At 38.2% G+C, this 17,991-nt stretch overlaps 1 protein-coding gene across 1 annotated transcript; it reads left to right on the top strand.

Moving 5' to 3' along the window:
* Window positions 1-201: 201 nt before the first annotated feature.
* LOC140242535 (organic solute transporter subunit alpha-like) lies at window positions 202-16,726 on the top strand. The gene is made up of 7 exons (XM_072322311.1): window positions 202-259; window positions 2,425-2,594; window positions 4,886-4,959; window positions 5,868-6,035; window positions 10,862-10,973; window positions 15,383-15,635; window positions 16,359-16,726. The coding sequence occupies exons 1-7, from the start codon at window positions 202-204 to the stop codon at window positions 16,724-16,726; spliced, it is 1,203 nt and encodes a 400-aa protein (XP_072178412.1).
* Window positions 16,727-17,991: the final 1,265 nt, after the last annotated feature.

Raw genomic sequence — 17,991 nt, 5'->3', positions numbered from 1 at the left:
GGTGGCACCAGTGAGGACGCTGTATGTTCTTCTTGGCTAGTCCCATGTGTGGCGTCCCTATATCTAGACATTATTCTCGACCAGAAACGACGGGAGAGCCACTAAAAATCGTGTGAAGGGTATAACTTTTCTCTGACACGGTGGCTAACCGGAGCCAACTATGTTGCACGTCTACGCCAAGTCGACTCCAGAGCTACTGAAATGGGGAATCAGAACTGCACACTGGAACCCGTGCCGAGTTCAAGAGAACTCTTCCAGGGTAAAACTGGAAAGACCTCTGCTTTATTCCCTCATCTTTCACTCCTGTTATCATCCTGCTTATCATATCATCTAGCGATTTGACTTTGACAAACCATGACGATGTTGGACCATATTGATGCCAATGCTAATTATGATAGCAATATAGAATAGGCCTAATTGATAAGGACTCATAACTATTATTAATATTACCATCAATCGTTGTTACAAATAGACTTTTTTTTTTACTAATCTTATCGTCATATCTTTGAAATAAAAATTACTATATTTCTCTGACTAATTATGGTCGATTCATAGAAGTATGGATCTGATGAGAGCATGATATACCTGTCAGGAAGTTTTACCGATCCCTTAACATTATGTCTTATGTCTTATGTTCGTGTATGGTGTCAGCTGCTCGCTCAGTTATCTCAGAATGTTTTGTGTTTCTTTATGCTATGACCAACCTTTATAAGTCTTGTATATAAATAAGAATACACTCATTGATGAAAGCATTATAGCATTATCATTTTTCAAATACGATAATCGTTGAAATCGTTTCGCCTGTAAATCAGTTTTAAGACTTAAACCTTAGCATATCAACAATTTAGAAAGAATAAGTTATATTTTGTGCTTTTTCCATTCCCATTAAGATTAAAAAAAAAGATAATTATTAAATTTAAACTTATAAAGTTATCAAACTTTTTTCCTAAAGAGTAACACAGCGATTAAGAAGAATAAGTAATAAAACAGTTGATCAAGCCCACGCAAATTTTAACAATCACTGATTCCAGGAAAATTAGATGGACTTTCATATTTTATCTCTAGCTCGGCCCACTTGTGTTTCTTTATGCCTTTGTATTCAAAGAAAGATTATTTTACGACAAGACAGGAAGTCAATAAATCCCTGAATGAGTTATATTTTGTGCTTTTTCCATTCCCATTAAGATAAAAAAAAAGATAATTATTAAATTTAAACTTATAAAGTTATCAAACTTTTTTCCTAAAGAGTAACACAGCGATTAAGAAGAATAAGTAATAAAACAGTTGATCAAGCCCACGCAAATTTTAACAATCACTGATTCCAGGAAAATTAGATGGACTTTCATATTTTATCTCTAGCTCGGCCCACTTGTGTTTCTTTATGCCTTTGTATTCAAAGAAAGATTATTTTACGACAAGACAGGAAGTCAATAAATCCCTGAATGAGCTTTAAAGGAGGGGATTTTTAGCCTGTTTTCTCCCTCGAACCACACTTCTCTAAAAATGCAGTACGGAGTGGGCGACTAAAGCGAGAAAGAATATATCTTAAAAAGTGAAAATTTGCCATTAACGACAGGTAATAGGCAGGATGAAAATAATGCTGAAGATTAATTCTGTCAAAACGAAAATGTTATGGAGATGTACCAACGTTTTCTTTGGCCATACACATATTGAATGATGACTATATTACTATCATTTATCATGTATTATAGCGCAGATGGCCAGACGTGTGGTGTACAAAAAAAAAAACACAACAAAAACAAAAACAAAACAAAAACAAAAACGAGTAGACGAGGGGTGAATGACATGATTCAGAAGTACGGAATGATGGGATACAAAAAGTCATTAAAGTGGTTATAAGAGTAACAAAGAGTAGCCACGAACTGCGCAGTTCGAGACTGCTCAAGCGATGGCTGTCCCAGATACGTTAACAGTTATAACTTTCCAACGACTTGTCCAATTCTCTTCAAACTTCACTCATTTGTTCTTATAATACTTCTACATCCACTCAATCCACATATTCATTTCGGTAGTATCCCCATCTAAACTGTGCTTCAAGACAAAGAAATAAGTTAATGAGAGAGTTGATATATTAAAACTTATGGATTACGTCATTCTTCATCCAGGTGTATGAATGGGGAACTTGGCACCACCGTGGTATACAAATGGTAGATTGGTAGAGCAGTGGCATTACTAAAGATGCTTACTTCGATAAGGGAAACGATGTTATTATCATAATTATTCATTGCAAATTAGTCTTGCTGTGACTCACTCATTTTACCCAAGTTACATGGTTTCTTGGGGGGGGGGGGGGTTCGGGGTTTTTTTTCAAATCCATCAAGCATAAATCTGATAGTGGAAAGCTCCATTACAAAGAAAATATAGATGATGGTCTCGTCATTATTTTGCTCTCTTGGCCGCTAGACCTGAGTGAACAGCCCATTGCTTTGACGATCATCATTGTCTGCACAGCGATCACGGTTTTCCTGATCGTCCTCCTCATCGAAGCTGCGCGTTTCCTCGACAAGCGGGTTCGACCGTCGGCAGTCTCCAATCATCGGATTACGACCTGGTGGATGATTGCAGTGTTTCCGGTTAGTGATCGTTAGCATCGTCACACTTTGTCAAAATATATTGTTTGACTAACAGACATCTTTTCTCTTGCAAGTGTTGGAAGTACTGTGTCATGGCGGATAAGACTCTTGATGTTCAATGGAAGGTCTCGAGTTCGAATCCCGTCAAATGCATTATACGTCCTTGGACAAGATGATTTTACCAACCATTTCCCTCTTGACCCAGGTATATAGATGGGTTCCTAGTAACCTAGTATAGAGCACAATGACAGGGCCCTCTGGTAGAGCAGCGGCAACAATGAAGAGGCTAATCTTGTGCAAAGAAGACCGTATTTGTGTAACATCATAAATGTCTTGATGATGCAATATTTATTCTTCTATTCGAAGAGAAGGAAAAGAGGATGAATAATGACTTATGATGACTATGATATCAATATCATTCGTTAGAATGTAGAATCTGACTGTCTGGTCAGAGATTTAGGTTCTTCTCACAACATGTTGCTATCATGGGCCTGGTACGTGTAATAGAATATATACCTTCAAAGATAGCACAACCTACATTAGAGAGGACCAACAAATGTTCAAATTCATCAAGATCCTAACAAAGAAATGAGAATAAACAGCACATTGTCGTGACTAGTAATATAAATGATAAGTAGTTGGTAGGCAGCTTCTAATCCCTAGAAATCAAGGCGTCTTGCTCTGGATGTCTGGTTGGGAGCAGCATCTGTGATGGTCCTGTGTTATAGGACAATGCAGGAGTGCCAGTCATGGGTGCACGCATACGTAAAGTTGAAAACTTGCTCCCCCAGTACCTTCGACAGTAGATTTCTGTGGAATCCCCTTTGAGGATATTATATTTTCTCCTCCGCCTGTTGTGCTGTGGTCACTGAGGAGTCCTACATGTATCTTCGTCTTGGCTCGGAGTCTGGCAGGATTGAAGACGTTTCCGTCAGACCTTCTGCAAAGGTAAATGCCATCCGGCTGTTCCGAGGGCAGGGTCTTGTGCCGCACAGAGAACAATGAAGAAAAGATTCCGAACAGAATTGGAGATATTAGAACACATTCTTAATTGCCCAACTATGTCCGCTGTTCAGTTCGAATGGTGCAACAATGATGACAGGAGATGGTGCCCTCATCTCCGTGAGAGCATCTTATCAGGCTAAACAGAGTAAGATAGTAACTGAGCTTCGCCAGGATTTTTAAGAAGGTCCTTCCTGCTCACAGGGTCTAAGGCCTTAGTTACGTCGATGAAGGCATTGTTCAAGTCGTTTCTCAAACAACCATAGTATACTCAAGGCAGTGTAATATACTTAGTAAGTTTAAAGATTTAGTGTAACTGCAATATGGCCTTCAAATTCATGAAATTCTTCCGTCGAGATGTTTTCATTGCAACTGATTGACAAATTGCCCTACATCGACTTAAATAAGCACTGAATTGATCAGTGTTTTATGGCTACTACTAAAACACTGATCAATTCAGTGCTTATTTACGTCGATGTAGGGCAATTTGTCAATCAGTTGCAATGCAATATGGCCTGTTTACCATCTACCCTTCTATTAATGAAATTCAATGAAATTCAAATTTTATTTCATTTTTCGAAGAGAACATAAACATTAATTTGCTTTCTTTGGTAACAGAGTAAAAGGTTTTATAAGCCAAACAAAATAAACTAAGAAGAGTTAAAATAATTGTGGAAACTTGTAGTAATACGTTGTCATGAGAACTGAAGCGATAAAGATGAAATAATACCCAAACTCTAAAAAATGGAGGGACCCAATAAAAGCTTGTAGAATTTACAATCTTATTTGCGCAGCATACTTTAATGTATGTGTGTGTGTGTGTGTGGGGGGGGGGGTTCCACTCCAATGATCTGTAGTGTTGTATCATAAAACATTGTTTGCTCTATTGGTATACAAAATTATGAAATATGATAGACAAAACTTAATCTCGTTTTGTCGATAGACAAATCAACAGCTTAGCCGACCTATTCATTTACATGATTTCGGATAAGAAATTCTTAGTAGATAAAAGTTTTCAAACAAATTTGACTTTAGATAATCGTCTTTGTTAACCAGCAAAGTCACTTTGAGATGGCAGTCAAAGAATAAGTAGTGTGTTTTTGTTGTTACTGTTGCAATAGTTGTTGAGGCAGCAAGGGCAAGTTTTTGTTTGACATTGAGCTCGAGTATGGGTCGAACACGCAGGTATGAGATTGATGAAAACATTTGAAATGTACCAAAACAGAGTAAGCAAACATGTTTGTGAGTCTTTCTCTCGATTGCTGCGTTTGACCTTGCTCGTTGGACAGGTAATGAGTTGCGTGGTCCTACCGGGCATTTACTCACCCATCTCCGCAAGCTTTTGCCACCTGATCGCATCATTGTAAGTACACCAGTCGTTCCTTCATTACCTCGTGTATGCAAACAAAAATCACAGTGCGTACTCTTTTGTGCTAAGGAGACATTGGGCAGTGACGGTGAAGGTTGCTGTGTTTGCCATTGTATCTGTTTTCCCGCTCCAAAGTGTTCTCGACTCGATGGAATGAAACAAATATCTTGTTTGCCTTTGCCCCTGGCCTGAAAGTAATGTCGTTGAGAAAATCTAAAAATGTGGGCGACATTACCACATTTCGTTAACCCGGCATACTTTTTTGTTTTTCTTTAAAGCAGGGCTTTTACTTCTACTTCAATTAGTGTAGAAAATGAACAAACAAAGAGTCATTCAGAAAACCAGAAAGAGGTCAGAACAGATCAACAGAAACCCATTGATCCTAAAGAGAGAGAGAAAGAAAAAAAAAACACCAAGTCATGCCATTATCGACATAATTTGCAAATATTTTTTTTCCTTTCTTCTGAACCAGAATCCATAGGCACATTGGCTGTCATTGTGTGCTCATAATATGGTAAATATACGGTCTTTGACTAAAATCACTACCCAGCACTATGGCAACAGCAACAACAAAAATGAACTACAACTGTTCACATCCCGCACGTCTTATCGGAAATAATTGGCAAAGTTACATAAAATATATTCAAGTTCTATCCAATATTATGCATGCCAGTGTTAGTTAAGAAGGCTTGTATGTTTGTGTTTGACTTCTAAACATAACGACATAGATACTGAAGGAGAAGTTAACTTTGCTGGCACATCTCGTAGATTTAGCGTGAGGAGCTTTTCAAAAGACAGAAAATTGAAACATTGAACCACATTTCGAACTTGATCAGATAAAACAACAACAATAAATGCATTTGAAGTGATTTGAATGTTACTCTCTATCTCGTGAAATACAGATGTTTCTCCTTCACGATGTTCAAATTCTTGATAATCTTGGTGAACTATTATGGCGGTTACAAAGAGATGGTAGTCTCCTTCTCGGCTGAAAACACTTCTTTCTCTCTGGCAAGCGCTCCTCTTTTCTGTTGCTGTGACCGATGTCTCCCGAGAAAAAGACTTACCAGGTAAATCTTTAATAATATACAACTCGCTTTTATTGGTTTCATCATTTCATGGTTATGTTACAAGTCGTTCATGCCTGCTGTCCTTACTGCCATTATCACTGGCTTCACCACCACCACCACCACCAACATCATCATCGTCATGGCAACAAGCATTTGCATCCTCCCAGTCATCTTCTCCATCCATACCGTACCACACGGAATTTCATCAATCACATTTTGTTTATACATGTATGATACATATACAAAGATTGTCTTGAAAACCAATATAGAACAATGTATATAACAAAAACTGATAATCGTGTGGTAATGTGATTGTTTTCGTGTTATTCATCAGAGGTTCTTGGACTTACGTATTTCTGTACTAGATGCTCAACCTGCCTCGAATCTCCGTGGTCTGACGTTAACCAAGAGAGAGAGAGAGAGAGAGAGAGAGAGAAGGAGACATTGAGGAGCGTTTTGCGATGGATGTCAATGAGAGCTTTTAGCCCTACACTATAATTTCTTCATTATAAAGATATTTATCAATTATACATATCGTGCATCTTTTAGTGTCTCATTTGTGGAACTACAACAAACAACAAATAGACAGTACCACTGCTACCACTGCAAATCATCATAACCATTAATGTAGCCGGAAGCGACATCGACGGAAATATTGTCACTGATGGTGTAACTCGTATTTTTGTCACACGTCTGACATCGCCCGTCTTCATCCCTTCCCATTTTTTTTTATTCAATCTTTATTAAGAAGAAGAAAAAGAAGAAGCCACTTGAATAATAAACCGATAAATGTTAAGTTATATTCTTCAGAGTTCATGTTGATTTACATAATCCTGTATATTTTATTCATCAATAACCTTTCACGACATTGAATCCGTGACCATACCATGGTAACAGTTTAACATGACAGCATCGTGAGCAATTAACTGTCGTTCTTGTATAATCCAAGACAAGGGCAGCTGAGACGTCAACATTAGGTCATCAAGAAATTATGGAGTGTGTGCGGGATGGAACGTCGTCATGATTAATTACAAATATTCCGTGATGGAAATGACATCAACGGATACTTTTAAAGGAAATTTTGATGGTGTCGAAAAGAAAGGGCAAATGCATTTTGCGTTTAGCCTAACACCAATAGATGTTCCTCGCATTGCGTATACATAGGACCTACAGATATAATAGGTCCTATTTATACGAGAATGAGGTTTCTCCAGCCAGAGATATCTGTGGAAGCAAATGATGATGCTAGATATATTCTGGTGCACTTATAGAACACCATGGATACTTTGCATGAAAACAATTTTCAGGAGTCCTTTTCAAGAATACATCATTCATTACTTTTTTTCCTCTCTCCCATAGTTCTTCCCCAAGGAGTCCTTCCTCTAGGGTGCAACCCCAACCCCCCCTTTTTTTTTTTTTTTACTTTTCGGTAATTTTTGATTTCATGTTCGTTCCATAATCCGCGTTCTCCACCGGCTTCATGTTCTCTCACATCGTTTTTTTTTTTTTTAAGCATCATTTACTAATTCACATCATCATCATCACTTCTATCTCTTGTCTCCATGAATTTCCAACCACCCCCTTCAGGCATGTCAGGTCCCCAACTACTTCCTTCTTTCCAGTTCATCTCTTTCCTTCCACTGACTTTCAAATTCTTTGCCCTGATTCTCGCTTTATTCTTCCTTACAACTCTCCCTGCCTCTTATCCTTCCGTTTCCATTAGTTTAACCTCAACTTCCAGCTCACCGCTGCCCTTTCGACTGTCACTATTTGCCTTCCTTACAGTCTTCCCATGTCACTTCTCTCCTCCACTCTCCTCTTTACTATAGGGTCTTCTTTCCACAAACTGCAGTCATTTCTGGGACCGCTTACAGATGGTGATACCACAAAACTCCCTTTCTAAAGCAATTTCTGTTCTTGAACCGTCAAGAAACATCATGCATGTCTGAGTGACTTTTATTCCGTTACCGAATTCGATGTGATGAATTCGTCTCGCTTCAAAAGCTGAAGGTTTCGACGTGTCTGTGTGATGACTGCGTTGTTTGTGTTACTGGTACAAACTATACTGTGACTTTCACGCGTTTTTAGTGCTTTCTTAGATTAATTGACTTTATACAATCTAAAAAGGTGTCTTTGTATTCTCGGTATACCTTTATGTGTCTTAATTGGGAGCTATTGTATACTGTTAGGACTAAAAACGCACATGAGTTCTTCATAATGCAGGGAGAATGACGTCTTGATTTTTCCTAGACACACAACAGCTCATCTAACATTGAGACTGGCATATGAAGTTTGGAAGTTAGGTATATTCATGATGTATGATCTACTCTGACAGGGTGATATGTTTGATATACCTAGAGATGTCTCGAGTTTATCCAAGCTATTATGCCCCATCACTAGTAAAAAAAAAAAAAAAAGCATGTGCTTACGTGTCATGTATATCGACTTGTGTCATTGCAACGTGATTGCATTATGTTTCGAATCAATACCATCGAATAAAAGCGGATGTAATTAACACGTCATGAAAAGACACGTCTAAACATTATTTTGGTCTGACATTTCAACGATGAAAAGAGATAGGTGGAAATACAACTCATCATTTAGGATGAGATTGCTTTATGACATCCGATTACACTTGCTGCTGGAGTTCCAACAATTAGAGGATAAAAAAGAATGATGAAATATCTTTTGTGAAAAATTGATATCAAGGATTGCACAATGCAAGAGGTGATATTTACAAGCTTTACACGTCATGAAAAAACACTTCTAAACATTATTGTTGTCTGAAATTACAACGACTGAAAGAGATAGATGAAATTGCAACTCATAGTTTAGGATGAGATTGCTTGTTCTGATATGACATCGGATTTTACTTGCTCTTGCAGTTCCAACAATTAAAGGATAAAAAAAGAATGATGAAATGTGTTTTGCACAATTTGATATCAAAGCTTGCACGCTACAGGAGTTGATCTTTACAAGCTTCTGAAATGATCAAACGGTAACCAGTGTTTTCTGATGTATCAGTGTCGGCGGTCCATCACCATGGCAACGGATGAGGGAGACAGAGTCGCAGAATGCGAGAAAGTGTCTACTTCCGTATTGGATACTCGGAGTATGACAAAAATGGGGCATTTCAATACTCTCAGCTGTAAGGACGGGGTGATAATACTGGTAGCCAACGATAAAAGAATGTGAAGCAATTATTGTTTGAATCATAATGCAAAGAAGCTTGCCAAATTAGCAACAACAAAAAAGTCAAAGGCTGACATTAGTCATAATTTCTTATTACTATCAGTTAAAGAGCTGATTAGTTGTTCTTAAACATCATACAATACAACATTACAAGAATGAGAGGAGGCTAAAGTTCGTTATCCCAAAGGTTAGTTAATCTGAAAATGAAATACAGTTCCTTATTCCGAAGGTTCGTTAATCCGAAAACGAAATTATTTTCCCTATTCCGAAGGTTTGTTGGTACGCAGCTTCTTTTTGCATTTTGTTTTCGGATTAAAAGACCTTCGGAATAAAAAACCTTCTTCCTTTTTCATTTTCGGAAAATCGAACCTTCGGAATAACGAGCATCATTTCATTTTCGGACAAACGAACCTTCGGAATAGCGAACCATATTTCATATTCGAATTAACGAATCTTCGGAATAACGAACCTTCAGAACAAAGCTAAAATTCGGATCAACGAACATCCAGGTATAGGGAATTTCAGCGAATTTGTGTGTTTCTGAATAACGAATTCACCTTATTTCATTTTCGGGTTATTGAAGATTTGGAATAACGAACATCTCCCGAAAAAAGGGCGCAAGTTAACTATAAAAAGGTCAACATTATAGGGATGCCATAATGGATGAGCACAACACTCTGTCGATGATGCACAGGACACGCCTTTCGATATTGCCTGCTTTTACTCTGCAGGGGACTGTAGTTATCTTGCTGTCAAAGATAATTATGATTTCACGACCCGGGGTACACCTCTCCTTTGATTGCACTGCTCCTCCACTTAACCGTCTATACCATTATAATTACCTCAGCGGTGTACCAATGCCTATACGCCACTAGGCCTCATTTAAGGAAAACTAATCTGTAAGAAATTGTGTCCCTGCAATTACAAAAAAAAAAAAAAAAAAAAAAAAGAGTACAGGGTAAAAAGACTTGTCTACTTCACGGAAATGCCCCGCAGGTCAACTGGCTTCAGTATTACTTAGGCTGCGTCTGGCAGCTAAGTGAGAGGGTATGATGTCCGTATTTGTGATTCAGGATTGATGACGCAGTCTTCCCGCAGCGTGACTGAAAGAGTATTGAAAGGACCATGAAAATATAGCAACTATACAAAAAGCAAAACAAAACAAACAAACAAATTAACACTGACAATCCTACAACTGATTATCTTACTGCATGATTATTCATTACTATTGTTACTTTATTTCATATACATGTAATCATATCGTTATGATATTGTCATCATAAATCATCATCGTTGCAGCTATCATCACAGTTGCCATCGTCGTTTCAATTTACACTGCAAGTATCATACATGTTTTGTGTTTTGATGCCGGGATTATTGCGTGAAAACGTACATGTACTTTTATGTGCTGGATCATTTCATTTCATTTCATATCATTTACTAAGTTTCCACACAAATTATATAGTATTTTAGTTGCAACATACATCCATGACAGTGTAACACATAATTTGTAAATTCAGTATGATATCATTGCAAGTGTACAATAACGTTCCATCAAAACTACTAGGGACAATTAGATTGATCTCATAATTTGTTTTTCCTCTAATACACTCTGGTTTTCTGCCCTTATCTAGACGAAGCTTCAAGTGGCTAAAAATTGCCGTCCTGCAGACGGCCATTTTCAAACCTGTTACATCATTCATCGGGGTGGTGGTGTGGCTAGATGGCGTGTATTTAACGAGTCGGGTAAGAGATACGCTCCTCTCATCAATGGTGTGGTGTGCACACGCCTAACTTGTCAAACATACAGAGTGAATCAAAGATCGATATTTAATGATGTCAAATGATGTCTTAGTGTCGCAGGAGGCCAGATTCTTTCAAGCTTTCAACGTCCTGCGATATCACTTGTCATAATTTATCACACCTGTAATACACTCCAAAGACGACAAAAGCCAACACACAGTGCAGGCATCATACCATTTTATTCATAGCGATATATGTATATATATGTATATATACATATTATTATTATTATTATTATTATTATTATTATTATTATTATTATTATTATTATTATTATTATTATTATTATTATTATTATTATTATTATTATCATCATCATTATCATTATTACAACAACAACTACTACTACTACTGCTACTACTAAATATTGTATGTATATGTATGTGTGAACTGATGCACATACTAAATTTCAAAGAAAACTGATGTTGGATAGGCACCTGCACATACAGCATTAGTTGTACAGTGTGTAATCATCCTGTGTATATAGGTTATTGCTCTCTGCTGCGCGATATTACTTTATTGTGTTTGACGTGAAAATCTACATAATTATACAGATGCCAAAGTTTACTGATACAATGTCTTCTCAAACAGGATGTGTGTTATTTGCGCCATGAGTTTTCAAATCTATTCAAATCTAGATTATACACGGCATGACTGTTATACCTCAAGCAAATTCACGGATTTGTTTCATTTTGTTTTGTTTCCCTCTAATGTCGGTCTCCATTATACGAAAAAAGGCAACACTTGACTTTATGCTGAAGGCTGACATCAATGCAAATATAAGGCTTCATTTCTTTAAACAAAAAATACCGATAACAAATAATGTGTTGTGAAAAGTATGTCGAAATACAAAGAAATCACGTTCTGACGCAGAGTGTATCTCCATGTGTTGTTAAGAACCCAGATGTAGTTGAATTCTAAAGATACCGGACGTAGTTAGCGAAGGAGGGTGCGTATGCATGTTTTAGTTGCTCAAGGCCCCGTTTTTATAAAAAGATATAATCGATTATAAATTTCCTTACCACACGGGTTGCCACAGACTTACCATGGAAATCAACTATAATAATCAATTATAACTCTTCATTAAACACTGTCGGTTGTGGGAAACTCGCTCGGCCGAGATTAACGAGGGAGCGCCCGACGTTAGACTCATGATCGCGTGTCGCGCCAGACGATCGATGTAAACTGTATAAGCAGAACTGAGTAACATGACGAGATGTTGGAGAGTTCAACAAACTTTATGTCGATGTTCTTCATCAACGCTGTACTTGTATGCGGACAGCATTATCTTGTATCATCATGAACAGGATCGTCTGTTGTAGTTTACACTCATTCATTACCCGTTATGGAATTAAATTTTAATGGAATATCATATCACATTTTTTATACCTCCGCCAACAAGTATCGCCGGAGGCAAAATGTTTTCGGGTTGTCCGTCCGTCCGTCAGTCGTAGTTTTTGTGGACAGCGTAACTAAAGAAATGTTGAAGTCTCCCATCCCGTATCAGACTTATGCATACGAATGAGTGGACGCAGCTGCGCCTATCAACTTGTGGGTACGTGCCCGTGGTCAAAGGTCATAAGTCAAAGTAAAATCATAAAATTACACTATCCCCCATCTCTCTCTCTCTAAAAAAAAAAAAAATAAATAAAAAAAAATAAAAAGACGTGAAGGTTCTATGCATTTAATACCAGTTAAGAATTCTGATAATATAGGGAAAATTTTGGGCCATAAGTCAAAGGTTACAGGTCGAGTGAAAACGCTAAAATTACACTTTTTATCCATATCTCGGAAATGGCTCAAAGTATAACGTCATAATCCATGCTTTGGCCAACAATGATTTTCTTGATAAGTTTAGGGTCATGGGTCAAAGGTCAATTGTCAAAGGACAGGTTTGTGCTAAAAGTACACCATTTGATGCTGAAGTCACACTATTCTCTCCATGCTTTGAAAATTATTCAGTGTATCCACTTCAGGAAACTTGGTTGGCTATACACATGTACATGCAAAATCATTCTGCGGCCGCAGAATGATTTTGTAAGGAAAGCTTTGGGCGATGGGGTCAAAGGTCATGGAAAATGCTTAGATTTTACCGTTTTTCTCCATAATTATGTTCAGAATGTATTGTCAAAGTATTTTTATGAGAATCAGCGTGTATATATTACTAGGTAGTGATTATTTGGTAAAGGTTTTAGGGCCATAGGTTAAAGGTCAAGTGAAAATACCTATTTCACTATTTATGCATTATAATATTTCGGAATTGGCTCAAAGTTTTTCAGTGCAATTTATATGTAAATTAATGAAATCAAAAGTTGCAATCTCTGGTGCAGTTTTGGATGAATTGGGTCATGAAAGGGTAAGGACATTGACGCCAATAAGGTCAAATTTCAACAAAGTTGTATCTGAACAGTTCGCAGCAGCTGCAATCACGAAACTTCATACAAAAATTCTTACATAATTCTTCTCAGAATTACAGAATCAAAATTGCCATGCCATCTAAATGAAGCTTGTTAGATATGAAGGAATGAATACACATTTGGGTTTGTGGTATCATACTTTCATACTCTCAAACAAACATGTCATTTAAGTTTCTTGCCCATAATGTGAAACTGTGTTCTCACATTGTCAAGATGTCTGTAGATACTATGGCCCGAATTCACGAAGGTGGTACAAATGAAACCATGGTTTAAACCATGGACAAAAACCACGGACAGTGGCGTATCTAGGGGGGGGGGGGGGGGGGGGGGCAAGGGGGGCACGTGCCCCGGGCGCCACTTTTTGGGGGCGCCGAAAACGAAAAAAAGAAAAAAACAAGAAAAAAAAACGAAGAAGAAAAAGAAAAAAAGAAGGGAAAAAGAAGAAGAAGAAGAAGAAGAAGAACAAAAAAAAAAAAAAAAAAAAAAAAAAACTCGCCCGGACCGGGAAGGAGGGAGAACGGGGGTGGGGGGGGGGGGGGGGGGAGAGAGAAAACCAAATCAAACAAGATTAAAACAAAAAATGACAATGTTTATTGTGTTCACACAGGAATTCCATGTTTTGTAAGCTGACATTTTGGCTCGCTCGTTGCGCTCGCTCGCCAAAATTCATATAAAGAGAAAAAAGAAGATAAGAACAAAACGTGATGATGACGCGGACAAAATGACAATGTATATTGTGTTCACACATGCCATCGTTAGAAGGCAAAATGTTACACGGAGCAGCGGCTGCAATTTTATTTCTTTCGTTCTGAAGCGATCGCCTATTGGATCAAACGAGGGCGCCAAAGGTGTCGAACATACGGGGGGGGGGGCGCAAAAAACCAAATCAAACAAGATAAGAACAAAACGCGGAAATATACAAATTTCGGCTCACTCGCGCGTACTAATTTAGAGTATTTTTTTTCAAGTCCTCAGTTTGTTGGTATAAATCGTTATCTATAAGGCCGTCACCATTAATTTTCTTGATTAGAATTGTAAGATTTAATAAGCAAAAAATGACAAGAATTCCATGTTTTGTAAGCTGAAATACAAAAATTTTCGGCTCGCTCGCTGCGCTCGCTCGCCAAAATCTATCTAAATTTATTACATTTAAATCACCCTCATCTATAAGGCCGTCACTATATCTTTATTAGAATTGTAAGATTTAATAAGCAAAAAATGACAACAATTCCATGTTTTGTAAGCTGAAATACAGAAATTTTCGGCTCGCTCGCTGCGCTCGCTCGCCAAAATTTATCACACAAAAAAAGATAAGAACAAAACGTGATGATGACGCGGAAATATACAAAAATTTTCGGCTCGCTCGCTGCGCTCGCTCGCCAAAATTTATCTAAATTTATTACATTTAAATCACCCTCAAAAGACCCCTTTTAAGTGCTTGAAAAAGCATATCATGTAGACTTTTTTAAAGTCCCTACCGGGATGGGCTTGAGGTTGAACACTTTTTCAGAAATTAGGAGTGCAATTTTCGCGCTTGCCCCGGGCGCCGTTTTCCCTAGATACGCCACTGTCACACACCAAGTGTCGCACGGAATATTTCGTTATGAAATCGGTCATTTCGTCGAAAAAATTACCGTTTCGTTAACGAAATTATCATTTCGTGGATGAAATGTTCATTTAGTTACAAAATTTTGTAATTTCGTTACGAAATAATAATTTCATCGACGAAATGGCTGAATTCGTAACGGAATATTCCGTGCGACACTTGGCGCTCCATGGTTTTTGTCCATGGTTTAAACCATGGTTTCATTTGTACCACCGTCGTGAATTCAGGCCATTGGGAACATTGTGTTATATAACGGAGGCATGCCAGTCGCCATAGCGACATTTTCCACTTCTTTCATTGTATCTTGCTCTTGGTTGTTTACATCCCAGCTCGACGAAGACGAACCGTTCACCTTCGTCAACATCGCAAACATCCTGTCGTCGATGATCGCAATGATGGGCCTCAACATGCTGTACACGGCGTCCACGGAACGCCTGGAGAAGTTCAACATCGGGGTCAAGTTCACCTTCATCAAGCTAGGCATTCTCGTCTGCAACGTCCAGCCGGCCATTCTCGGGCTCTTCATGCGCTTTAGACTCCTTGGATGCGCGCTTCCGTACACCAACCAAGCTCGCGCAAACGGTAAAAACGGAGAAACATGGACTTAAGATTCCTATGTTAGGACCTATAGACATGGGCCCAGTTTCATGAAGATTGGGCGTAAGATTAATCGCAACTCTTTGGAAACAGGGCCATGGAGGAGGCAGGCGGCCAACACCGTTTTCCCATTACCAACCTGTCTTTAGATGGTTGTTAAAAGTCGTGAAAAGATTTCAGGCATTATGTCAAATTTTAATTTGATAGTTTTCAGTTATATATTGTGAGTGCTGGAACTATAGTCAACGATTGTGAACATTTTTTGTTTTTTCAAACAAAACATCTCCCAGACTGGTTTATACCTACAATTAAAATTTATGCATACCTTCATATTAAGAACAGTTTCTGAAAACCAGAAAGCTTGTATGAGGCATAAGAACAATAATCTTTAGGGCCTATACAAAGTGCATTCCAATCATTGAAGTGCATTTTGATTAAACAGGTGGATGAAATAGCCTGTTATGAGGCCATCAAAAATATCCGTTAAAAAATTACCCATAACACTCGGTACCACCGATGGAGATTTCTGACATTTAGCTTAATACAAAAGTCTTCACTGGTCGTAAAAGACTAACTTGCGAATTTTATCTCTTCAACTTTATGTTCAGCAGGAATGTAAAACAATATCGAAGTAAATCTATTTTGATATAGTTTCTAACATTAATTCACCAGTGCTGCTTTGTTCTCTTCCTTATCTCGTACATTCAGTTCTGCAGTGCATTTTACTCATTGTTGAGTCTGGGATACTGTTCCCCTTCGTACGTCGGTACTACCGAAGACCCAAAGGAAATGTTGTCGGGAGCGCGTCGCAAGTACCCTCTGGCATCTTGACCATCTCGGGAATCACAATTCGACCCGTCCAACTGTTGCCTCGCCCCTCGATAGCCAGCTCAGCCGATGGTAGATTGCGAGGATGGACTGTAATCGGTAGCGGTGATATCGAGAAGGAATTATCGACGATACCCGAAGAAAACGACTGTGACTGTAGCGTTCACTCAGACGATAAGGCTTCGCAGGCAGTGACTGAACAGTTTCCCAGCAGACAGACTCTTGGCAGGAGACATACAATCTGCTGACCTCTAAAATGTAACACCGTGCGCTGTATCGAAGTTACCCCCATACAGGACGCTTGTTTCTTGCTGCCATAGGTCGAATTATTCAAATCTTTGGCATTTGAGCATCCCTTGAACCAGTCTATTTCAACAGTGTACAAGGAAAAGCGATTACAGCATGAAGTGACAAGGAAAAGCCAAAATCTCCTCTTCAACCCTTGAGCATCACAAGATTAAGATCCATAAGTGTGATTTGAAGTAGTATGACGTGACCTAAGCTCCATAACGTAGATAAACTGCTTGTATTGGTTGCTTAATTTGCTCGATGTAGAGGGAGATATGATTGAAATAAACGTTTTTATTCTTATGCAACGGTACTTATCTGTAGATATCTTTTGGGATGTATCATAAAAAGAAATCAATTGAAATATATGGAGTCTATACATTATTAGAATCATGCATGGCTTCTGACGACTGCTGTGATGTACGCCTCCCCACCCCAGTCACACGAACAAAGACTCCCATGTATCATAGAATAAGTACAAACACACAAGTACACACACACACACACACACACACACACACACACACACAAACACACACACACGCACACACATACACACTTGTTACACAACAAAGGATATTCTTGAAGTTAAGATTGAAATTAGCCCGTATTTCCTGTTACTGTCCTTGTTTTTGACAGCTTTAATCGCACACAATATATCTCAAATTAACACGAATGGACTTAACTTGTTTAGCCATGAGGCTCATCATTTACAGAATTACAATTACATCTTTGGTCATTATTTGTGAAATATATGACGTATGTTTGTCTGTATGTATATGAGTGTTCTTAATAGTAAATAATCTCTCCTTTTTCTTCTGTCTCCACAAGGATTACCGGTCGTTGAGTTACATTATGTGATCCCTGTCCGCCGTTTTCTCAATGTGATTCAATAGCCTCAAGATAATGAGTTATTAAAAGACATAATATGTCCTTCGCCATGTAATGAAAACATGACCCTATTGTGTACACCTATATTTTCACCCAGTAATGATCTATCTGACTTTTATCTCCTCTTGCGTAGAAGATCAACCTTTCATTGCAACAGTGAGAGCATATGCGTCTTTTACGACATGTGAAAACGTGACGGAAGGTATTAAACGGCCTTGTACAGTGTGCTGTGATATTATTGTAATGGTTGTAAAGGAAATACGTTATCAAAATTATTTCTAATTATCTCCGATCCCTCCGCTTTATATCATGTCATTAATTCTTTTTCATGTAT

This window comes from Diadema setosum, chromosome 1, assembly GCF_964275005.1.
Source record: "Diadema setosum chromosome 1, eeDiaSeto1, whole genome shotgun sequence".
Lineage (NCBI taxonomy): Eukaryota > Metazoa > Echinodermata > Echinoidea > Diadematoida > Diadematidae > Diadema > Diadema setosum.
This window is presented reverse-complemented; position numbering and strand designations above follow the sequence as displayed.

Coding starts and splice junctions, on each gene's coding strand:
- LOC140242535 (XM_072322311.1), top strand. CDS start 202: ATGGGGAATCAGAACTGCACACTGGAACCCGTGCCGAGTTCAAGAGAA. Junction 2,595..4,885: donor GGATGATTGCAGTGTTTCCG/GTTAGTGATCGT, acceptor CTCGTTGGACAG/GTAATGAGTTGCGTGGTCCT. Junction 6,036..10,861: donor CCGAGAAAAAGACTTACCAG/GTAAATCTTTAA, acceptor GCCCTTATCTAG/ACGAAGCTTCAAGTGGCTAA.